Below are 26,129 nucleotides of genomic sequence, written 5' to 3' on the forward strand. Positions count from 1 at the left end.
CGTCTTGGGTACCAAAGTCTTTGATGCCCCAGAGCTCCTGGCACCGTGCGTCAAGGGAGAGCTATGCTTGTGCTTTTTGGCCTTCGTCCAATGCCGAGCATCAATGTCTCCTGGTTCCGATGACAAATCCACATGCCTCCTCGGTGTTGGGGCCAATGCTGACCCGTCCTGGGGGCCCTGCACAGTGGCCAGAGCTGAAGCAGGTGGAGATCCACTCTTTGCACACCCACTCCCAGCATCAGACATGGGTCTGGTAGTCATGGGGGCCGACGTTTCCGATGCAGACACCGAGGCTGATGGCTCCAAAAATCTTTTCTTTTTGAGCCTCTCTGGATTTCTGGTTCTTTTCTTCATATGCAAAGAACACAGTTTAGATGGTTATGATCTGGCCCCAAACACTGGATACACTGGATACACCAGCCCCAGAGATGATCCTATTGCATCAGGTGCAGTGTTTAACACCACTGAGAACCTCAGATGACATGGAAGGGAAAATGGCCGAAGCAAAATCAAATGGCTCAATGGTGGTTCAAAAAGGGGCAAGCTCACCTGAAAAAAATGTTGATGCTACCTGGCCAGTGCTCAGGCCTAAGATAGCCTTTGAAGCCGAAAAACTTAAAAGTGGGGAAAAACTCTAATAAAAGGTAAAGGGAGGGACAACTCGGCAAAGGGAGAAAATATTGAAGGTATAAAGACAAAATCCCTTGAGGGAAGGCACCTTACAAGTAAAAAAACAAATACGCTGAAGAGAACCGATAACTGGCACGACCACTGCAGATGACGAAAGACTGTTGGTCCCGTGCTTGTGACTCAGGTGGGAAGGCACCTGTGCAAGCACAGTGGGAGCGTTGCCTCAAATTCTTAAAGGAAAACTATGCTAGGCAGTGTTTCTACACCAGGCGCTGTGGATTAATACGGCCTGTTTGTCCTCGGAGAATGTAAGTTATGCAGCAGTTACATCAGGTCTATGGCTGGTGTAACTGCAAACTCATAAATGTAAGTGCACTGATACTGGACACCCATTTGCTGCTATAGAACAGGACCTCACCACACGCCTAAATTAAAGCACCCAGTTATAGGATTGTACCCTCAGAGGTCTGTTTAATGAAGTGTGGTATAATTTTGCAGGTACTGTGCATTGGATGCAACAATTAATACAAGTCAACTGCAAAGCCTGTGTGATAAATGTTGGAGGTGTAGCCAGCATCTACTCCTGCAGTTATCACACAGTACTTTACTGCACTTACTACAGCCCCTCCAGCTAAAAGGAACTCCCCAACATCTTTAGAAGAACCCTCAGACATGGGTCTGGTAGTCATGGGGACCGACGTTTCCGATGCACCCTCCACCCTCCACCCACCCCCAGGCTCTCACAGGTTTATTATTTATTTAAAAAATGTACAATCTGCCTACAACTAGACATAAGACATGCAACAAACAATCAAACAATTATACCAACACATACTGCTCCATCTCCAGAATCAGTACTACTTGTTCTATTTAATCAGGAAGAAAAGCAAGAAGAAATAAATGTGCCTTCAAATACTTTTTAAACTGCTTCGACTTTGTACAAAGATGCAAATACCCTGGCAGGTGATTCCACAAAAGTTGATCAGCTACCAAAAAAGGCCAAAAATAAGTATATATCATTTGATCATCCTGTTTTACTATGTAAGCCGCATTGAGTCTGCTATTGAGTGGGATAGTGCGGGGTACAAATGTTACAAATAAATAAATAAATGGGACTTAATATACCGCCTTTCTGTGGTATTTTGCAACTACATTTAAAGTGGTTTACATATATACAGGTACTTATTTTGTACCTGGGGCAATGGAGGGTTAAGTGACTTGCCCACAGTCACAAGGAGCTGCAGTGGAAATCGATCCCCAGGATCAAAGTCCCCTGCACTAACTACTAGGTTACTTCTCCACTTCTTAGCAAGTCTATGTCACCAACATTGATCATAAATCATATATGGGAGGAGGAGACTCAAAAATCACAAAATCAGTGGTGCATGTTTTGGTCCAAATTTAGTCGTCCATTATCCTCAGTCAATGTACTTCTTTCAACACAGAGCTATTTAGACACCCCAGAAGATGTCTGTTGCTGGTTTATCATCTACTAATATATGCTGATCATGCAAAAAGGAGAAAGGCACCCTTTTGCATCTCATCTATGACTGCCCCTGTACTACGGCTTTCTGGACTCAAATATGGTCTATAATTTAAAAATCTTCAATATTGACTCTCCTCTGTCTCTTAAAGTTGTTATTTTTGGATCCTTAGCTATGGTGTAACCTGTCAAAAGAAGACATGAAGTTTTTGCATATTTTACTGGTATTAGCTAAAAAGTCAGTTCTTTTAAATTGGAAAGACAATACCTTCATAAACGTTCATTTCTGCTGAAATACAGTATTACAAATTCATAAACTTGAACTGTCATTAGCTGATAAATTAGGCACTCTTATTTCTATCTGTAAAATATGGTCAAGTTTAGATAAATTGCCAAACATTTCTCATAGGTAGTTCCTGTTTGATATATTATATAATTATGTTGTAATTCTATGCATGTTTGTTTGTATATTTATCTCTATATTGTTTCTGATTATATATTCTCCAATAAAAGATTTCATGGACAAAAAAAAAAAGAATCTAAAGCTCTGGATAATCTGTGGTTACCAGGGAAGTACAAAAGGGAAAGAAAAGCAGGGAAGGAATATAAGTAATTATGCAGCATCTTCTAATATTGCTACAGAATTTACCCTTAAACTGCTATAAAAACTTGGGGGTCTTATGTATACAGAAAGTTTTGTTAGAATTGTTTTTCACAAGATGTCTGGTTTCTGGTATAATACCTGAATCTGTGTTTGTACTTGCATCATATTTTTCTGCAACTTTTTTTCTCGTTGAAGCTAGGTAGTGTAATTCTGCGGAAGTTAGAACTGGTCCTCCCACTGAATTTTGCTCCAACAGACTAGAATCAAATGATCCTAAATCAAAGTAACAGAAGATTAAATATCAAATAATTTTATGTGCAATACTGAATAAGTCATTTCAAAATGAGCATTATTTCATAACAATTTTTATAATCCCTGTAATTACTACTTTTATTATGAAAATATAAGGACATAAAACATCTCTCTATATAAAAGGCACCACCAACGTTCTAAATGAAGCCTCCAGCCGGAAGTGTGAAGGGGGAGAGATATCCGGTTTCCCCATGAGTGTCTGTCCCTCCCTCGCTCTCTCTGTAACACAAACAGTGAAGGAAAACACAGCAAAGCACGAAATCAAATCGCTCTCTCTGTAACAGTGAAGGACTCGGAGGGGGGAGGGGAGAGAGGGCAGAAGCCCTCACTATCTCTGTAACATAAACACAGCAGAGCAGGAAACTTAACACTGAAGGACTCGACTCCGAGGGGGGAGGGGACAGAGAGCAGAGGGGAAGGGAGAGAGGGCAGAGGGCAGGGACACACACACTCCCACATGCACACAGAAGAAAACCTTGCTAGCCTCAGTTTCATTTGATTCAGAAACGGGGCTTTTTTACTAGTATTCTTAATAAGACAATGGCAATAAGACAGTGTTTACAGTGAACATGATTATGCTCCAAACCCAAATAAATTAAAAATCAGGAATGGGTGTCAAAGTTTTGAATCCTCCTCTCACATTGAGGATAAGATCAGAATCCCTGCTCTGTTTGGGACATCTGATTGTTTTAGAGGAAAATAAAGTAACAAAAGAAACTTATTGAAGTCCTTTTTTTTTAATTAAAAAAAGTCAGGGCTGACGAAACCTCTATAAGATAAGATAACTTTGTTTTTGTACATTCAACAGAGCAGGAAAAAACAAAACTGAGGGGCTAAGGAGACTTATGTGTGGGAAGACCTGAGCGTGCTTAGAAATTGAAATAAGTTCTGACTTCTGTGCCAGTTATTCCATCCTCCTAGTGCTGTATGATGAGACCACCACTTGTGTGCCTGACTCAAAACTGCTTGTCACAGGAAACCAATAAAAACAATACCTTAAATAAATGAGTTGCAGCCCCCCCATAGCTACCTCTCAATTCATCTCATCCATTAAAAGGCCACAAGCTTAGGCACTTACTTGGATAGGAACAACTTCTACCTAGATAAGTGCCACAAACTGGAGCTAGCCTCTAACTTGCAGCAGCATTTTCTGGATAATGCAGCTGAAAATCATTACTGACCATCCTTGTATTATCTGGCTAGCGTTCAAGTGGTCTGGGGGCAGAGCTGGAATTAATCCGGGTATGGATGACATTCAGTGCTGATACCTAATAACAACTGGTTGAATATCAGCCATACCAACCATCAGCCAACTTGTACCTGGATATTGAGGGGTCCTTTTACTAAGCTGTGTAAAAAAGGGCCCTGTGGTAGCGGTGGGAGCCTTTTTTACCCCAGCGGGTAAAAAGCCCCCCCCCCCCCAAAAAAAAATTTACATGCGGCAAAATAACTCTTACCGCATAGCCATGAGGCGGGGAGCACTTACCGTCACCCACTGAGGTGGCAGTAAGGACTCCTGTTGTAACCTGGTGGTAATTGGGCAGCGTGTGGTGATGTCCAATTACCGCCGGGTTAGCACCACGGAAGAAAAACATTTGTTTATGGCACACTGGAAATGGCGTGCACTCGATCCAGAACTGAACCCCCCTCCCCCAACTGGCTGGGTGTGCCTCAAGGACGGGGTTGAAAACCTCTGCTCTAGGGTTTGCTCAACTCTTTTGTTTGTAAGTCGCACTGAACTAAATTTTGGGTATGCGCATTCATACTTACCAAGAGGAATGACAAATTCATCTGCAGGTTCAGAACTGGGTGATCCTGGCTGATGAGGCTAATTCAGAAAATAAGTTTGAATATATGATGCAATTATTATTGGACAATCAGAACAATGAACTTGACAAATTCAGATATTTTCTCTAGTGGTCATAATCCATTTTATTTAAAACTCACTATTATTTAAAGGCTCTATGAAACTCAAGTATAAAATAGATTTCGCACAGATATCATGGGACTTCAAAATATATGCTACCAAACATTTTCAAGAAAGTGAAAAGCCAAAAAGTGTTTTTTTATTTATTTGCTGAATTTGTATCCAACATTTTCCCACCTATTTGCAGGCTCAATGTGGCTTACATTAAGTTGCAATAACAATCACATTAACAGAATAAGAAATTCAGAGTATATTGCAAGTAAGGTGCATGAGAAATAAATAATGCATAACATAGATGAGAACAGGACAAGATATAGTGTGCAATAATGAGAATGCGATTAAAGTAATCAAATTGGGAGAATTCAATAAAGTTAGTTCTGGTGTAGTCTAGGAGTTAATTCATTATGGAGAGTCCTTTTTATAAGTCTCTTTGAACAAGTTTGTTTTCAGTAGTTTCTGGAAGGTTGTTAAATCGGGCGCAGTTTTTATGGTGTTTGGTAATTCATTCTATAGTTGCGTGCAGATGTAAGAGAAGCTAGATGCGTGTATGGATTTGTATTTAAGTCCTCTGCAGTTGGGATAGTGGAGGTTTAAGAAATTACGTGATGAGCTTTTGTTATTTCTTGCTGGTAAGTCTATTAGGTCAAACATGTAAGATGGGGCCTCTCCATAAATGATTTTATGAACCAAGATGCAAATTTTGAATGCAATTCGATCTTTTAAAGGAAGCCAATGTAGTTTTTCTCTAAGGGGTTTGGCACTTTTTGAGAAAGAAATACTGCTTCTGGAATAGCTGGTGGCTCAGTAGTAAGTACTGTGCACTGCCATGTGGAAAATTAATCCTTGCTTCTGCTCCCCAGCCTAGACAGGGTTCCTACAGAAACAAGGAGAAATTTCAGCCACTGCCAAATGGCAACATCTAATGGCTAGATTTAGGAATCATTATCTGGGTTCTGGAAGTAGTCATGATTTGTGGCCTCTGACTGACAATTGCTGCTGTGATGGCTAGATTAAAGTTAGAAGAGAGGACAATAACCTGTGCAGTTGCAAATAAAGGCCACAGACCATCATAGGTAGATTCTGACTGAACTGGAAAAACACAGTAGTAGAAGCAAAACAGAAAAGCCAGATACAAAAACATAAAATAACTCCTAAGAGCATGGAAAAACAGAAACTAAGATCTATGCTACATATTTTTATGTAGAAATGAAGCAGATGATATTAGCAAACACTAGTTCATAATGTACCTTAGTTTGAAAAGGTTTCTCAAGACTATTTAGATTAATAATGGAGTCTTCGGGTTGGAATGCCACACTTGTCTTTTCAGATTTCTCCGGTTTACTCTCTTGAACTTTCTGATTCTCTGCCCGCCTCTTTTGCCTGTGAAAAATATTAGATAAGTAACAACCCATTAGGAATGACCATAATCTACTTTTGCCATTTCCAAATCGGCTTAACACTAGCTTTTGTTATTTTAATATTTTACACACACTGGTTTTATTTCAGTGTGGGTACATTCTCAGTGGTGTTAAAATACATGACAAGAATATCAGCCTGATATACGATGAGACAAATGGCATCAGGCACAATTCTGCAATCCAACTACCATTTTATACTCCAAGAACCTGTATTACCCTGCTGTTTTCAATATAGATGACTATCGGCCTTATTTTCGAAAGTGATGGGTGCCCATATTTCGACCCAAATTGGGAGATGGGCGCCCATCTCGCAAAGGCGCCCAAATCGGTATAATGGAAAGCAGATTTTGGGCGCCTGCAACTATACTCTGTCGCAGGAACGAACAAAGTTGATGGGGGCTTGTTGGAGGTGGGACTGGGGCGTGTTTATCGGCCGAGCAGAGATGGGCGCCTTCGGCCGATAATAAAAAAAAAATGGGCGTTTTTAGCGAGAATTTAGGTCACTTTTTTTTTACGAACAAGTCCCAAAAAAGTGCCCTAAATGACCAGATGACCACCGGAGGGAATCGGGGATGACCACCCTTGACTCCCCCAGTGGTCACTAACCCCCTTCCCACCAAAACAAAAACAACTTTAACAACTTTTTTTGCCAGCCTCAAATGCCATACCCAGCTCCATCACAGCAGTATGCAGGTCCCTGGAGCAATTGTTAGTGGGTGTAGTGGACTTCAGGCCCATCCCCCACTACCTGTTACACTTGTGGTGGTTAATGTTGAGGCCTGCAAAACCCCCCAAAACCCACTGTATCCACATGGAGGTGCCCCCCTTCACCCCTTAGGGCTATGGTAATGGTGTAGACTTGTGGGAAGTGGGTTTGGGGGGGGGTTGGGGGGCTCAGCACACAAGGGAAGGGTGCTATGCACCTGGGAGCTATTTTTTTTGTTTTAATTTGTAAAAGTGCCCCCTAGGGTGCCCAGTTGGTGTCCTGGCATGTGAGGGGGACAAGTGCACTACGAATCCTGGCCCCTCCCATGACACAATGCCTTGGATTTGTTCGTTTTTGAACTGGGCGCCTTCGGTTTCCATTATCGCTGAAAACCGATAGCGCCCAGCTCAAAAACGCCCAAATCCTAGGCATTTGCCCCGCACAACCTGTATTATCGAAAAAAAGATGGGCACCCATCTTTTTTTCAAAAATACGGTTTGTCCCGTCCCTTCGCATGGTCGCCCATGGAGATGGGCACCCACTTTCGATTATGCCCCTCAATATAATGCATTCCACAATATATCTTTAGAATAGCAGCAGGTATGTCACCGTATCATTCTACTATTTTATAACTAACTTACATTCTGCATTCATAAGCCCTCCCAACACAAAGACTTGTTGCTCCACTTTTTGCTAACGCTCAATTTCCTCTTCTATTGTTGTTTTTTAAAAATTATTCCTTACTACCTGGGGAGAGGATATATATGTTCTTTTAAATGAGCTTGCCTTCTTCCTTTTAACTTCTACTGAAAAAGGTGTGTGCTAAATCCAAAAAAACAAATATCAAATAACTTGGGACTACCAAAGAAAAACTCATTAACCCATGAAGCTGACAGCAATCTTAGTATAAACCTAAAATCCATAAATGGCCAAAATCTCCACATTTTGTTTTTCCTTATGTTATGGTTTAATGAAAATCTCAGTAACTATAGTCATCAAAACTTTGGGACCTATGAAAATGAGTTCCACACTGGGACTATAGTTCCAAAAATATAACTGTATTTATTTGTAACTGATTTATTTTAATTGCTGTTCCTGCCATGCTATCCATATTTTCTTTCTCCTAAATATTGTCTGAATACATATGCTAGTCAATGGCTAGAAAAACAGGCTTCACTCACTTATGCCATTCTGTGGCTTCCCGGAACCACCTCAGGACCATGAATGCATTTCATTCTGTGAGGTTCAATCTAATCACATCCAGCGTATTAGTTTCCTTACCTCTTTTTATTATCCTTTTCTGTCCTCATTTCAAAAGGTTCAATGTTAGCTTTTAACAACTGAATCTGTCCAGAGAGGCTTTGCCCCAAGGTTGCTTGAGATTTACTCTGGCAGCTCTGCTGAAATGCAATCAGATTCTGTAAAGGGATGAGCTTTGGTGGTTGAAATGGTGAACCTGGAAGCTTAGTGATCACCTACAATTAAGATTATAAATTTAATCAAATCATGTTAAAAATGCATTTCATTATTCATTCAAAATGCCTACATTTTTCCAAAACCCAATAACTATATGCATTCCCATTACTCCAATTCTTTCACCATGGTACATACCAAGAAGTTCTTAACTGTCCCACAAAACTGAAATGTTTCCATGGAGCAAGTTTTCCAACTGGAACTCAAATACTATGAAATTCAGCTAGTACACTCACTTACCAGCCTTTCTGCCATTTTTTCTGCTAGAGACTTACATAACTACTACCCCTGTGGAAATTTTGTGGCAAATGGATTTTCCAATATCCAAGCAGTTAATCATTTAAACAACAAAAGTGACAGTCACTATTTTCAACCTGGAATAGATATGTATATGCTCATTAGGCTGGGCAAATTTGTGAACAATTGAAGATAATCACCTTGTTCTCTGGAAACAGATTAGCCTGTAGCAATGCTAAGTTGGTCTGTTGTACAGGTTGAACAGGTAATAAGGGAGGAGCAACACAAGGTCTTACAACTGGTGTAATTAAACGTAAGTGATCAATCTGCAGATGTAATAAAGGCAATTCAGTTGAACGATTCTGGTAAGGTTCACAAGCAGGAATACTATGAATGTCAATGGGTTTGCTGGCACTGGCAGCTTTAGAATTCTGTTGTCCTGTACCAGAGGTTGGCAGATAATTATACTGATCCAGGTTAAGATGCTTAGGAGGTCTCTTGTTCACAATATCTGCCCATTTTTTCTTTTGCTCCTCTGCTTGCTGGATGACATTGGTGTCATACTGATTCAGGTTTAAATGGGCTAATAGACTGGTCTTGTTTGCTGGTGTAGAGGACAAAGGAACTTTTTGTTCACTGTTAGATGGCCCCCAGGCCTCTCTTGGTCGGGAAGGAGGCCAAGCAAAGGCTTGAGTAACCTTTACTGGATTTATGGTGAGTGGTTTGAGCTGATGACCAGACTGAAGTTTAAGCAATGGAAAACCATTTGCAGCAGCCATACGTTTGGAAGCTGGAATCAGTGTAGGATTCTGAATGTCTGTAACAGGCATTAAAAGAGGAAGACTTTTACTGGAATTTGTGGAAAACAGAGTCTGAGATACTAGAGGATCACTGGTCTGTAACTCAGGTTGATATAAAGGATGACTCAAATCTGGAGCAACCTGTGAGAAAACATGACCAATAAACAGGGTTACAACAGCACAACCTTAATATTCAAATATACTGACTCTGTCAGAAGAAGTAGATTATTATGGAATTCTTATTACAAAATCTCAATTACAGAAAAATTCTCTTAAAATTGTGAAAGATTTACAATTATTGACTGGCAATGCAATAAAACACATCATCAATGCTTGGCTCATTTAAAGATGACCTTGGCTCATTTACTGACATAGAAGTCTCTTCATAATATAATAACACAGATGATGCTGGCAAATAAGGACCTCTTGACCCCCAAATTCTTCCTAATTGTCCCTTACCCAGTCCCAGCAGACACTACTTGACATTCAATCACCTGTACAATGCTCTTATAACTTCCGTATGTATCCATCCTAAACATTCTTGAATTTGTTGCTGTTTTGGTTACTTTCAGTTCTGTTGGTAGGCCGTGCTAGACATTCAAAGGTTCTTTTACTAAGCGGTGCTAAAAAGTGGCTGGCGCTGCTGTCAGTTTGTGGGTTTACAACTTGCTGCGGACATTTTAGCGCAGAAGTAAAATGACTACATTTGCTATATCCCCCATTAATAGCCATGCGCTAATTTCCCAATTAGTGCATGGCCATTACAACAGGAGCCCTTGCCGCCACCTATTTACTTGGAAGTAAGGGCTCCCAAGCTACTGCCATGGTAATCTGGCAGCGGTCGGTAATGTGCTCATGCTACCTGATTAGTGCAGGGCATGCCTACTCTCCGCCCATGTGCATGCCTCCCACGGTAGTGCTTTTTAGTGCACAGCAGCCATGCGCTAGTGCTACTGTGGCTTAGTGAAAGGGCTCTTTACTGTCCTCATAGTAAATCATTATCAAACATTACTGAGCACCCTCTTTCTTCTAAGACCTTGTTTTTATTTGAGCTTCTATATCAATTACAAATTATCACTTTTACATTAATAAGACCTGAAATTTTTAGCATTTTCCCTTTATTTTGAGTTCCTTAAACTTATCTGTACAGGGTTTTGTGCTGCATGCCATGCTCCATTTCAGCAGCTCTTTTCTGAATTACTTCCATTCTCTCACTGTCCTTAGTGCACTTTTGAGAAGGAACCTGTGTGGTCTCAAGTTCATATAATTTACTATATCTTTTTTGTTGGTTTCTTAAAACTTAATGCCACCTACTAAAATAATATCCCTTACAAAGGTGTAAGCTCCAGAAATAAACATATTATTGCACAAGCACTTTGAAAGCTCTCATTGACTTCCAACAAGAAGTATGGGCTTGATTTATCAAGATTTTTCCTAGCAACAAATTCCACCTCAAACTGGAAAACAGAATTTATAAAACACAGGGGGCTGTCATGCTTAAAACAAAAGTATCTGAATTCAAGAAAGCTTGGGACAGGTACACAGGATCTCTAAGGGAGAGGAAGGGATAGTAGATGGCATGGATGGGCAGACTGGAAAGGCCATATGGTCTTTTTATCTGCCTTTATTTTTCTATTTGGTTCTATGTATTGCAACGGTCACCATCTACGCTGATTTTTATTTGAGAAACATGTATAAGAGCAATATTCATCTCATTTTCCCACTGGAGATACCTCCTTTATGTATATGAGCATAAAAGAAAATAGAATGCAAAGAAGAACTGAAAAACCTAGCCAAAGTATTACAAGTATTTTGGAAGGAAAAGAAAGGATTTGGGATTAAACTCATACCTTTTGCAACTGTAGCTCAAGATTCTTTATATTCTGTTCCAGAAGGTATTTTCCTGTCTCCAAAAGGGCCTACAATCTAAGGAGCTGATGCAGGAAGCTGTGGTACAATTTAGAGGAGAGCTTTATGCTTGATTTTCTAACTCTAATTTTACTCCTGATGCAAAAAGATAGATTATGCAGGAAAATCAGCACAATAGCTGCGTAAAATATTGCTCCTGATGTAAAAAAACTGCACAGTTCTTTGCTCTGTTTGTAGCGCCATATGTTTATCAGCTTCAGGTTGTGTAAAGATGCAGTGTAGGAGCAAAGAGATCATCTGAACTTAAGTGTAACACTTCACTTAAGATGATCCTAGAGCTCTGGTGGCTCACATGGCATCTGGACTTTGACCCCCTACACCTCCCATCTGAAGAACTATCTGGTGCCCAATGGCCCCCAATCCTAAAGATTTCCTCGTGGCCCCAAAGCCCCCCCATCCCTCTCCCCCAACCCCACCAAAACACCCTGGGGGCCCATATGACCACTCCCATTAACACCCAGAACCTCCCAACCATCCCGACTCCCCTCCTCAAGTGAACTTTCAGAGACAGAGGCAATCGTTCCTGCCTCTGTGCTGCAATATTGGAAAATGATGACTCTTTATTGCACATGGAATCATTGCAATGATTCTCTTATCTGGCAGACTGACTTAGCACAGCACATCAATTCACCGTGTGGGTCAGTGTCACCATTTTCCAAAGTGGTGGTGTGGAAGTAGGGGTGAGTGGGCATCCCTCCTGTACTCTGACTCTAAAGATGCCCGGGGGGGGGGGGGGGGGGGGGGGTGGTTAGGAGGTTAAGGTGGTTCTACAGTTTAATGGAATTTACATTTGAGCATTTAGGGTATTTCTGGTGCGGTCAGGGACTCATGGGCCACTAGGAAAATCTTTGGGGTTGCAGATCAGAGTCCACTGAGCCACCAGGGAAATCTCTGGAGTGGGGGTTGAGCACCATGCACTACTGGGCCACTAGGAAAATCTTTGGGGTGGAGGTTGGGAACAATGCACCACTGGGTCAATAGAAAAATCTTCAGGGTAGGGACAGGAACTAGGTTCAAAGAAGAGTGACCAAAATGAAATAGGGGATGGAACTCCTCTCATATGAGGAAAAGCTAAAGAGGTTAGGGCTCTTCAGCTTCGAAAACAGACGGCTGAGGGGGGATATGATTGAGGTCTACAAAATCCTGAGTGATGTAGAACAGTAAAAGTGAATAGAAGTGAATTGATTTTTCTCTCTTTCAATAATTACAAAGACCAGGGGACACTCAATGAAATTGCATGGAAATACTTTAAAAAAAATAGGAGGAAATATTTTTTCACTTAAAGAATAGTTAAGCTCTGGAACTATTTGCCAGAGGATGTGGTAACAGCGGTCAGCGTTATCTGAGTTTTAAAAAGGTTTGGACAAGTTCCTGGAGGAAAAGTCCATAGTCTGGTATTGTGATGGACATGGGGGAAGCCACTGCATGCCCTGGGACTGGTAGCATGGAATGTTGCTACTAATTGGGCTTCTGCCAGGTACTTGTGACCTGGATTGGGCACTGTTGGAAGCAGGATGGACCATTGGTCTGTCTGACCCAGTATGGCTATTCTTATGTTTTAGGTTATCTTCATTTCCATGTTTACCTCATTGATTCTATTTATGCTTATATTTGATCATTTTATCTGTTGTCATGCTTTTAATAAAATTGTAAGTTGAATGTTAAGCTATACCTGCTGCACACCGCCTTGTGTGTATCGCTTCATAAAGGCAATTAATAAATCTACAAATAAATAAACAAACTCTGGTTTACATGTTTCCCAGTCTATTACTCTAACTCACCAGTTTTCAAAAATATGAGATACAGCAAGCACATGCTTTCCTTAATATATTCCTGAAGACTACGGACAGCACTTATACTATAGGACTAGTTTAGTGGCTACAGCACCAAACAACCAACCAACCAGCAAAGCCCGGTTCAAACCCCATTGCCGTTCCTTGTGATCTTGAGCAAGTTACTTAACTCTCCATTGCTTCAGGTACAAAATTAGATTGGAAGTTCTTTGGGGATAGGGAAACATCTAGTATATCTGAATGGAACTCCCCTAATTAGTTACGAAAAAGGTGCAAGCTAAAGCCAAATAAATAAATATTGCTTAGAATGCAGTCCTGGATCAGACCCTTTTTTTTTGTTATTACTTATTACACTGCAAAGCCCATACCACATGGATTCCCTTACAAATTGGTCAAATATCTTGGATCCTAATTTCAGTGTTATATGGTACATACAAGATACCTGAAATCCCCCTCTCCCTAATTCTACTTCCCCTTCACCCTCTCTACTTCACTGCTGCTGCCAATCCAAGCTGGAAATATTGCAAGTCTTCTTCCCCTATCCACCAGGAATTCATACCGCTGCATCCTGAAATTTGGATATAGAATCACACAGGAACCTTTATATGTAAGCAATGAAAGGCTTTTCCAGAAAACCCCAGGTCCTGGTTCTGGTCTCCACTCCATCAGTCCCTTTATCTGCTTGCTGCTGAGCACAATCACATATCCATCTGCAAAACTGGTGGATTGCTATCTTCAGAGAAATTCTATTACAGGTCACTAATATCACTTTACATATAGTCAATCAAATAGAAAAAATGAAAAAGACAGAGGTGTAGAGATGACTATTGAAAAAGGAGCTGCTAAGAAGAACTGTGAATCAGATGGGAAATAAAGGAATGCTAGTTAACCAGAATGACCTGATGAATGAAAAGGAATAATGCAGAAAACAGGCAGAGTAAAAAATAGCTGTTATTGCACTGTAAAACTGAGAATAGAGGAACTCTGAGGAAATAGTTGGGTCGATATTCAGCCTACAGCAATTAGAGGTTTTAAAGCCACCAACAGCCACAGGTAGAATTAGACCCGGATATTCAATTCTAGGCCTAATCTGGGCTCCATCACTGAATATCAGGGTGATGAGTGACTGCCAGTGGTTATCCAGGTGCCAGCTGATATTCAGACCAGAGCCTGGATAACTAAGTGGATAAAGTTAGGTCAGTCTTTCTGCTGTCGTAAGTTTATCTGGGCACTTACCTGTTGACTGAAAATTGCAATTAACTGGGTAAGTCCTTGCTCTGCCTCGACTTTGTCCCTGGACTGCTCTGACACTAACCTTATAGTGCTGTAGTGATGAGAGCACATATTTAGCAGAACTGTCCTGCTGTAGTAAGTAGGGGTGCTCAGTGGGATTTAATTGGGTAGAAGCTCAATGTTTACAAAAAAATATTTTTTCTCATATTTTCCTAACAGACTTATTATAAAATGTACAATAGTGCTTGATCAAATGCATGACTTATACACGCCATCCATACCCTAATATTTTAGTACCTAAGGAAGATAAATGAGCAAAACCTTGTGCATACAGGAAAAAATAAAAATTAAATCACATACTTAGTCCAAGAAATATTATTTTCCGTACCTTTATATTTTCTTTGTTGCTTTGATCATGCTGAGCATTAGCTTCCTGTCTATCAGGGCTGGTCTCATAATTGGCCCTCCTGTTATCTGTTTTACTCACAGAAGGCTGTTGTTGAGATTTTAAAGAGGAATGACAAGGCAGGACCTCCTTAGAATGAGCTGGCCGGGACTGAACAACATCATTACTCCTCACTGGGTTTGCAGGTTGGCTTTGTCCCTGATGAGCAGACTGAGGTTGTTGCAAAATGTGCTGTATATTTGGAAGATTTGCAAATGATGATCCTACTACTTGCATTAAGCTCATGAAATTGATTTGCTGCAGCTGGAATGACAGACATCAAGGAATAATCATGTTTGAAATATTGTTCTCACTAATTATGATTTTTAAAGCATTAGAGGGGCAATTCTACAACAGGGTGCTTATACTTAGGTACTCAGAATGTGCAGGTTTGAAGCTCATTCTATAGACGAACTTAGAAACCTACATTCTTTTACAAAATGCTAACTGGGTATTTATGCCCCTAAAAGTTGTGTGACCACATGCCACCCATAGAACTGGTGTAATTGAAAGTATCTAAATGCCGAAGAATATGCATAAATTACCATATTTTGTAAGGTATGTGCATAGCATAAACACCCCCCTTTACACTTATGTGATATGCAAGTTATGTATGTTAATACAGAATAGAACCTACGCTGTATCCTAGCATTTATACACATAATGCTAGTAGTTTAAACAATTATACATATACTCCCAAATTCTAGAAACAGTGCTAAAAACTGTGTGTGCAAATTTGGGGGCACACCCAATTTAATTGAATAAGGAAAAATTATCTTACCAGATCATTTTCTTTCCTACCAGACCAGTGCAGACCAATGGGTTATGTCCATCCACCAGCGGAAGGAGACAGAGAAAAAATAGTTCCAAGTAATTCGCCCCCTTAAGGGTATTGTGCAGCCTGGAATGTTCAGTATTTCGAATCGTCAAGCAATGGTGCACATGACATCTATAGTGAAGGATACTGAAAATGCCACAGTCAGGGAACCCACTGGGCCTGAGATGCAACATGTAGTGTGACTCGTATCTAACTGACAGAAATTTTATGAAGTCAGGAAATCCATGCAGAACTGTAATATGAAGCGTAACTCGTACTCAACTGACATACAAATATTTCACTGTGTCGAGAGATGTGGACTGAACTACCATCTGTAGTGTGACTCGTACTCAATTGACACGGATATTTCACAGAGTCAGGAGATGTGGCTTGAGCAATAATCTGTAGTGAGGCTCATACAAATATTTCACTGAGTCAGGAGACATGGTTTGAGCCATAATCTGTAGTGTGGCTTGAGCGATAATCTGTAGTGTTGTTCATACAGTTATTTCACCGAGTCAGGAGATGTGGCTTGAGTCATAACCTGTAGTGTGGTTTATAGATATTCTACCGAGCCAGATGTGGCTTGAGCCATAACCTGTAGTGTGGCTCTTACTCAACTGACCTATAGATAGCTCACTGAGACAGAAGACGTGTGACCTACGAAATCTCAATATGATAAATCCAAGAAATGACCTCTATGCACAATATAAATCAAAGGAAAAACCAGAGAGGGAGGGAGGGCTTTTGTATTGGTCTGGTAGGATTAAAGGAAAGAAAATTATCAGGTAAGACAATTTTTCTTTCCTTTTCATCTCTACCAGACCAATGGGATGTAGCAAAGCAATCCTCCAAATAGGGCGGGACTATCAGAGAAAAGTTGACAGGTTATAGAGAAACCTAAGCCAGAAACCTTGATGGTCAAGACCACTGTAAGCCAAAACGAGAATGTGTAGGGCAGGAAAACCACAGCCACCCTGGAACGGTGAGCACTTACAGGGAAACAAATGGATGCGTAGCCCACATAGGCTATAACCCACACTCCAAAAGGTTCTAAGAAGGCGAACAAAGCAAACCACCCACAGAGACAATAGGTCTATAAGCAAGGGCAATCACTGGAGCTATAGAAGCTGGAGATGCAACTGGTGAGATGGAGACTACATTCCAGAAGGAAACAGGGAAGAGCTTATTGAATGACCTAAAAAACAGCAACTGCCATTGCTGGAGCCATATTGGTTGGTGGTGTAGCTAGTACCTTAGAGGGAACAGCTGTAGAAAGTGGGAAGGGAGTGACTTGAACATACAAATCTCACACTCTACACTTGGTTTGTATGCCACCACCCACATACGAACAGATAGATGTATGAAAAGGCTGTCACCCAAATATTACTTCATCACCTGAAGCTAAAAGGGTGAGAATGGCACTAGAGTTAAACACGCATAAATAGAAGATGTCCCATACACATGAGAAAAAGGTATAGAATTCCCTGTTGTAGAATTGGCTGCAGCAACATATAAAATGCCAGCAGCTGCCGTTACACAATATACTATGCAGGCACCTATGTTATCTAAAGGAATACCTCCCAGACTGCAATTGACACCAGGCAGTAAATCCATCCGGAAGGCATGCCTGTAGGTGCTGCACCTGCAAGGAGACCAGTGGCTTTGTCCTTGAGGCTAAGCTTGTGACTGCTGGAACTAAAGCCACATGTGGGGATGATGTATTGATCTAGCCACACCTGGGGATGTATTTATTTTTACACCACAGATGCTGCAGCCAAAGCAATGCCCGACTATAACCATGCCTGTGGAATAAAAGGTTCTGAGCATGCCTAACCAAACGGGTGAGAACATAGCATTTGAAGACATAAACGAGGTCGCTATAACTGAAGCAAAAACTGCGCACTACCTACATACTCTCAAGATATTGTATTAGAGACATACTAGAGTCTCAACACTTGGGACCCACAGGCAAAGGTCACCCTAGAGTACAGAGAAACCAGTACCAAATAGGTTGTCCAAATGCCGTATATACTGGTACAAAGACATACAAGTGGACCCATGGAAGTGTGACCTCACTTTAAATACATAAGGAGCAAGCAAGCATCCCAGCTACAGCATACATTGCGTAGAGGAGTAGCCTAATGGTCAGAACAGTCGACTGAGATCCTGAGGAACTGGGTTCAATTCCCAAAGCAGCTCCCCGTGATCCCAGGCAAGTCAGTCAACCCCCCCCCCCCCCCCCTGCTCCAGGTACAAAAAACCTGCCCACTATGGACAGAGAAAGTACCTGCATATACTGTGTACAGAGCTACGTACATCTAATAGTGATATAGAAATAATTAGTAGTAGTAGGCAACCGCAAAATACCTGCAGTACGGTAGCCATGGAAGGTAATGGTAGCACTGTAGAAAGGCACCAGAAACAAGAACACCAGCAGATGTCAACCCTAAATCTGTAAGAGAACGATACCCAGAATAAGCGGTATGCTTGCCGCATAAGTGGCTTCTGGAGATAAGGAGTGGCCTAGTGGTTAGGGTGGTGGACTTTGGTCCTGGAGAACTGAGGAACTGAGTTCGATTCCCAGCACAGGCAACTCCTTGTGACTCTGGGCAAGTCACTTAACCCTCCATTGCCTGCCGCATTGAGCCTGCCATGAGTGGGAAAGCGAGGGTACAAATGTAACAAAAATAAAAAAATAAATAAAATACTGGGACAAACCGAAGAGCCATCAAGCCCAGTTTCCTGTTTCCAACAGTGGCCAATCCAGGTCACAAGTACCTGGCAAGATCCCAAAACAGTAGAATACATTTTATGCTGCTTATCCCAGAAATAAGCAGTGGATTTTCCCACGTCCATTTTAATAATGGCTTATGTACTTTTCTTTTAGGAAGCTATCCAAACCTTTTACCACATTCTCTGGCAGCGAATTCCGATTCATTTTAAATTTACTACTTTGTAGCTTCATTACGTGCCCCTTGGTCATAGTATTTCTGGAAACAGTAAACAAACGATATACGTCTACCCATTCCACTCCACTCAGTATTTTATATACCTCTGTTATATCTCCCCTCAGCAGTCTTTTCTCCAAGCTGAAGAACCCAAGCCATTTCAGCCTTTCCTCATAGGGAAGTCATCCCATCCCCTTTATCATTTTCATTGCCCTTCTCTGTACCTTTTCTAATTCCACGGTATCTTTTTTGAGATGTGGTAACGTGAATTGCACACAGTATTCAAGGTGGGGTCACACCATGGAGAGATACAAAGGCATTATAACATTCTCGTTTTTATGTTCCATTCCTTTCCTAATAATACCTAACATTCTATTTGCTTTCTTTGCTGCTGTAGCACACTGAGCAGAGGGTTTCATAGTATCTTCAACGATGACTCCTAGATCCTTTCCTGGTCGGTGACTACTAACGTGGAACCTTACATCACGTAGCTGTAGTTCCAGTTCCTCTTTCCTATATGCATCACTTTGCAATTGCTCACATTAAACATCATCTGCCATAAGGATGCCCAGTCTCATAAGGTCCTCTTGCAATTTTTCAGAACCCTCTTGCGATTTAACAACTTTGAATAACTGTGTAGTCGGCAAATTTAATTACCTCACTAGTTATTCCCATATCTAGATCATTTATAAATATGTTAAAAAGCAGCAGTCCCAACACAGACCCCTGCGGAACCGCAGTATCTACCCTCCTCCATTGAGAAAACTGGCCATTTAACCCTACTGTTTTCTATCTTTTAACCAGTTTTTAATCCACAATAGAAAACTACCTCCTCTCCCATGACTTTCCAATTTACTCTGGAGTCTTTCATGAGGTACTTTGTCAAATGCATTTGAAAATCCAGATACACAATATCGATCGGCTCACCTTTACTCACATGTTCATTCATCCCTTCAAAGAAATGTAGTAGATTGGTGAGACAAGATTTCCCTTCACTAAATCCATGTTGACGTAGAGGCATATTTTCAAAGCACTTTGGGAGGCTAAGTTCCATAGGTTTCTATGGAACTTTGGGAGGCTAAGTGCTTTGAAAATGAGCCTCTTTGTCTTATTAATCCATGCTTTTGAATATGCTCTGTAATTTTGTTCTTTATAATAGTCTCTACCATTTTGCCCGGAACCGATGTCAGGCTCACCGGTCTGTAATTCACTAACACCTCTGGAATCCTTTAAAAAAATTGGCGTTACATTGGCCACCCTCCAATCTTCCGGTACCATGCTTGATTATAAAGATAAATTAGATATTACTAACAATAGTTCTGCAAGTTTATTTTTCAATTCTATCAATACTCTGGGTTGCATACCATCCGGTCCTGGCAATCTGCTAATCTTCAATTTGCCAAATTGTCCCATTACATCTTCCAAGTTTACAGAGATTTGATTCAGTTTCTCTGACTCGTCAGCATTGAATACCATTTGTGGCACCGGTATCTCTCCCATATTTTCCTCAGTGAAGACCTAAGTAAAGAATGGATTTAATCTCTCCGCTATGGCCTTGACTTCCCTGAGTGCCCTTTTTACCTCTTGGTCATCTAGTGGTCCAACCAATTCTTTTGCCGTCTTTTCCAAGTCTTTCTTTGCCTTCCTTATCAGCGCTTTGCATTTGATTTGCCATTCTTTATGTACTTTCCTATTATTTTCAGTTGGGTCCTTTTTCCATGAAGGATTTTCTTTTAGCTCTAATAGCTTCCTTCATCTCACTTTTTAACCATGACGGCTGTCGTTTGGTCTTCCTTCCTCCTTTTTTAATAGAAGGAATGTATTTGGCCTGGGCTTCCAGGATGGTATTTTTGAACAGCATCCACACCTGATGTAAATTTTTGACCTTTGCAGCTGCTCTTCCTTTGACCTTTGCAGCCAACCAGAACTCTGAAAAAATGAGGGTGTAAATCCTATGTCACTAGCACTGTGGAACCAAGAAGGAACTAGTACCATGTGCTGAAGCAACTGTCTATGGTGTGGCAAGCACTACTACCCCACAGGTTGACGCCACTATTATACATATGTGCCTACATGGAAAGGCCAGCCCGAGCCGCTGCTTCTCCTGAGCAACCCAGGAAGCTGTTGTCACCACTCCTTACCAGAGGCTGCCACTGCTAAGAGGTACTGAAGGCTACAGCTACAAGGCTGCAAGAGATGTTGCCATCATTACACAGCCCATGGGAAAGCTGCTTATAGGCAGGACTGAAGTCAACATCACCAGGCAGTACAAGTTTCCCCAACCTAGACCACTTTCACCACTATGCAGCGTAGGAGGTTCGTGGCAGCCCACAGCCCCGAAAGATGTTGTCACCATGCCACGCAGGAGGCTGCAGCCACTACATAGAACAGGGGGGCTACCACCAAGGAAAATGCTACCCCTATACAACAAGAATGACATTGCCACAAAGCAAGGAATGTTGAGACTATATGGCACAATTAGATGATGGCATTAGCCATATGAGCTTTTGCTGTGGAAGTTGTGTTGGTATCCACCAGGATCAAAGTTAGTGACAGTGCACAATACAAAAGAAAAAGAAAGGCTGCTTCCCTAGCAAAGAATAAGGAAGAGAAACTAAAAGTCACTCTAGGAAGGAGATCTCTCACCCATTGAGAAACGGTTAAACAATAGCACCACCAAAGAGAGAACTGAGAGAAAACACGGAGAGAAATGGCAGCAACATTTCTTCCATAAGACAACATAAGCAGTGACAGAAAGCATACCCTTAGTGAAAGAGAAACCAATTGTATAAAACACACCTACTGAGACTAGAGCAGAGATGTGGGAACGCACTCACACACCTCCCAAATAAGCACCAGAAGTGAGCATACAGAGCCGTCACAAACAGAAAGAAAAACTCATTTCCAAGGGGCTCACAGTGCAATGGCTGTCCTTCGACTGGTAACTGTTGGAGCCCACAGTCAAGGCTCCCCAGAATCCTGAAAGAAAAGCTGCAGACAAGAAATAATGAAGTACCACTTACCTCAGCTTGAAAATAAATAAAGATTGCATACATGCTAAGGAGAGCCACATTGCACTGCATATAGATGCCACTCAAGTAAAAAAAAAAAAAAAAAAAGTGGAACTAGAGGGGGGAGGAGAGGCCCGGACCATCGAGCGTCACTCTAGCTAGGGGTGAGAAGAGGACCTGTTCACCTAGTGTCACTCTAGATTAGGAATGAGGGACATGGCCCCACCGAGTATCATTCTGCTCAAGCATTTGCAGGCAGACAAATGAGCACAAATCAACCAGCAAAGATCCCCCTACTCAACTGGTACCCGGACAAACCGGGACAGGAGCCAGATAACAAGCACCAAGGAGGAGCTGCATGATCCATTAAACATCCACTAGGAGACAGAGAAAATACTGAACATTCCAGGCTGCACGATACCCTTAAGGGGGCAAATTACTTGGAACTATTTTTTCTCTGTCTTCTTCTGCTGGTGGATGGACATAACCCGTTGGTCTGGTAGAGATGAAAAGGAATGAACCAATTAGCACTGATAATTAGGCCCAATCAATTATTGGTGCTAATCAGCATTAATTAGTGTAAAATTCACATGCGAATCAAAAAAGGGGGCATGGCCATGGGCGGATAGGGGGCATTCCCACAATTTATGCATGCGGTTACAAAAAATAAAGAGGATCTGTGCCTAATTTAGGCTCAGTATTTACACCAGGGTTTCATTGGTGTAAATGGTTGAGCCTAAAAGTAGTTGCGATTCCTAGTGCTAAGCACTATTCTATAAGCGGCGCATAAGTTTTAACGCCATTTATTTTTTCAGGGACAATTTTTTAGGTGCCATTTACTGAATTTAGTCCATAACGTGTACATAAATGCCGGCGCCTAGTTTACAGAATTGTCCCTTAGATCTAGAAATTATAACCAATTTGTATCATTAAAAAATGAACAAATTTTTTACACAGCTGATGACACGATTTGCTTTAATGAGACCAGTGCATTTTTTTCTAGCAAAAAAGGTGCCAGTACTCAAATGCCAGGCCATCCTTCAGGGATGGGCTGCTCACTGAGGGACCCACCCCACAATAGCCAGGACCCCTACAACCTGTCACAGAATCTATGACAAGGCAGAATTGGCATGTAGAGCCTGAGTTCTTTCATTAGAACTTGGGGTCCATGGGTCAATTTTAACAGACAATGGAAAAGGTGCCGGTACTCAGTACCCCCAAGTACCCCCTAAAAAAAGCCCTGAATGAGACACATTCAACTAAATAAATATCTAGGCAGATGGCATGTATTCAAAAGACATGTTACACAGTTGCAATACTGTTGCTGTTTGGTTGCGTTCCTCTGTCAAATGTATACTGTGTGCTGTACACTTAGCTTGCCTTTTGTCACACACTTCCATTATTTCTTACATGACCTTCATACTTTTATAGCTGCTGATCTGAGTGTTTCAAGTTTTTCAAGAGATTTGTGTGTGGTGGGGGGGGGGGGGGGTCTTTTTTTTTATGATCTGAAGAAGTTTTTCTGTAGTTGTTTTTCCTTTTCAAGGTTTCTCCAGCTACCACTCTAACTTGCATCAGTGTTATGAGGGTTCTGCTGTCCTAGTTGTACACATTCTGGTTGGCAGCAAAGCCTCTGACTCTGGTTTCCAAGCTGCTCTTCATACGTGTACAGGGAGCATTTTTTCATCAGTCTCACCGTGTCACTTCAGTTTCCTGCATATTCATTTCCACAGTTCAGATGCTGACTATCCCCAAGTATCACTATTTTGCTTCTCCCAGTCTTCTCTTTCCCCTCTCCTGTTGTTCTTTGCTGTGAGTTTTCAAAGATGGGTATTCAGTACAGTATGGAAAAAAACAAACTTTAGCTTTCTGCCTGTCACTCCTTTCAGTTCCTATCCTTGCATTCTATATTCACCTTCTGTTTCTTCTGCTCTGCTGTGCAGCCAACTCATAGACTTGCCTATCTGTATGGCCTTTGCTCTGATCTTTATCTCCATTCCATCTGTCCCTCCTCACCATGGCAGTACACCTATCTTCAGCCTATATGCTAATAGTATGGTAGTAATGCTAGGGGCCAACAGAATTGAGACTTAAGATAGTACTAGCAGTATCTGCCTCATGTTAATTCACACCAGAAGTAATCTCCTGCTAATAAAATCCCATGATAATGTGGCAACAGAAGATGCACAGTTCTGCATATGCCGACCACAAAATTTTAGCAAAATTCACCTGGCTTTTTTTTTCTGATGTGAAAGTCACTGACAGGTTGACAAACGGATGGACACCAACAGGAAATTAGGCATACTTTTATTCTTTAAAACAATCCTAAAAATCACATCACGGCTTAACTGTAGAACTGTAAACATTAAGACCTGAATAACTTTCTTTCTTTTGACATGGATGGGAACTTGGTGGAAAGGTAACACACTTGCTTTCCAGGTGGAAAGAAAGTGGACCATTACATAAGAATAGCCATAATGGGCTTTTTTAAGGCATGGAATGTATCTAGTCTGGGCTTCCAAGATGGAATTTTTAAAAAACTGTCTATGCTTGATGTAAATTCTGATCCTTTGCAGCTGTTCCTTTTAGTTTCTTTCTAACCATTTTCCTCATTTTATCATAGTCTCCCTTTTGAAGATTATACACCAGCACAGTAGATTTCTTTAGTCCTTACTCCAGTGATTAGGAGTTATAATCACTATTGCTGAGTGGTCCTAACATTGTTACTACTTGCACCAAATCCTGTGTTCCATTTAGGACTAGGTCTAAAACAGCTCCCCCCTTTGTCAGTTTCTAAACACCTAACATAACATAGTAACATAGTAGATGACGGCAGAAAAAGACCTGCACGGTCCATCCAGTCTGCCCAACAAGACAACTCATATGTGCTACTTTTTGTGTATACCCTACTTTGATTTGTACCTGTGCTCTTCAGGGCACAGATCGTATAAGTCTGCCCAGCACTATCCCCGCCTCCCACCACTGGCTCTGGCACAGACCGTATAAGTCTGCCCAGCACTATCCCCGCCTCCCAACCACCAGCCCCGCCTCCCAATCTCGACCTCCCTAGCATATCCTGATATAACATTTATCCTTTTTCTTTCTTTCTTTTTGGTAAACCTAAGCCATTTACAATTTTCTTTTTCAGGTACTGGTAATATTGGGGTAACAGAAATTACCCATTATTATTCTGTTGCTAAATGCATTAATGTCTTTATGTTAGCATTTCTTTGTCGGTCTGTTCATTCTGCCCAGGAGGAAAGTGGTATACCTCCAACTGCTATTCTCTTCCCCTTCAACAGAGAATTTCTACCATAAGGTTTCCAAAGTGCATTTTGTTTTCTGCAGAACTTTTATCCGAGTTGACTCAATGCCTCTATAATATATATTATCACCTCTCCACCAATTTGATCCACCCTATTACTGCAAAATAATTTAACCCTGATTAAAACAAAGTCCCATTGGTTATCCTCCTTCCACCAAGTTTCAAGTACTGATAAGGTCCCAAAAATCAGATCCAGTTCTCATAGATAATTTTCAGGTAAAATCAATAGTTTTCCTTCAGGAACTATTCCAACCTTATGTTAGTCACCTTGACTACATCCTCTGGTAACAAATTCGACAACTTAATTATGCATGGTGTGAAAAAAAATACTTTCTAGGATTGGTTTTTAAATCTGCTGGTTGTTAGTTTCATGGTGTATGCTCTTATTCAATACTGTTTAATAGGTTAAACAACCATCCTCTATTTAACTATTCCAGTCCACTCTTGATTTTATAAACAACTGTAATATCCACTCTCAGTCATTTCTTTTCTAAGCTGAAGAGCCCTAACTTGTCTAGCATTTCTTCATAAGGGAGGTGTTCCATCCCCTTTACCAGTTTTGTTGCTCTTCTCAGAATCTTTTCTAGCTCTGCTCTATCCTTTCTGAAACTGGATGACAAGAACTGAACACGATACTTACACTATGCTTATATCACGGCTCTAATTTCTCTCTTCCTTTTTCAGTAATCTATACTATTCTATTTGCTTGTATGGCAATTGCCCACAATGATGCCACAATAAGCAGAGGATGATGACCCAAGCCTGATATACTGCTATTCAGCTCCTCCCCATCTGCCACTGAATCAGCACTGGAGGTGTGGAATCAATTGCAAAAGGGACAGGAGGTAAATGTTCCACAGAAAAACCACCAGCACCTCTTCCATGAAAACCAGACAATTTTTAAAGGAAAGATCGGATTTTGCAGCCCATCCAACAGCACAGCACAGGAGACTGGAGGCCCTAATCATACAACTGTTTTACAATGTAGAATGCTACTCTGAAATCTACTTACCTGAAGTAGCCTAAACATTTCGT

At 41.2% G+C, this 26,129-nt stretch overlaps 1 protein-coding gene across 1 annotated transcript in view; it reads right to left on the reverse strand.

The window, feature by feature from the left end:
• LOC115461866 (ciliogenesis and planar polarity effector 1-like) overlaps nucleotides 1-26,124 on the reverse strand; it is a 39,126-nt gene extending 13,002 nt beyond the window's left edge. The window contains exons 1-7 of the mRNA XM_030191926.1: nucleotides 26,107-26,124; nucleotides 14,934-15,254; nucleotides 8,991-9,731; nucleotides 8,362-8,555; nucleotides 6,204-6,336; nucleotides 4,800-4,857; nucleotides 2,856-2,990 (exon numbers count right to left, since the gene is read on the reverse strand). Of these exons, the coding sequence (XP_030047786.1) occupies nucleotides 2,856-2,990; nucleotides 4,800-4,857; nucleotides 6,204-6,336; nucleotides 8,362-8,555; nucleotides 8,991-9,731; nucleotides 14,934-15,254; nucleotides 26,107-26,124 (1,600 nt within the window). The remainder of the gene's footprint in view (nucleotides 1-2,855; nucleotides 2,991-4,799; nucleotides 4,858-6,203; nucleotides 6,337-8,361; nucleotides 8,556-8,990; nucleotides 9,732-14,933; nucleotides 15,255-26,106) is intronic.
• Nucleotides 26,125-26,129: the final 5 nt, after the last annotated feature.

The sequence above is a fragment of the Microcaecilia unicolor genome, chromosome 2 (genome assembly GCF_901765095.1).
Source record: "Microcaecilia unicolor chromosome 2, aMicUni1.1, whole genome shotgun sequence".
Lineage (NCBI taxonomy): Eukaryota > Metazoa > Chordata > Amphibia > Gymnophiona > Siphonopidae > Microcaecilia > Microcaecilia unicolor.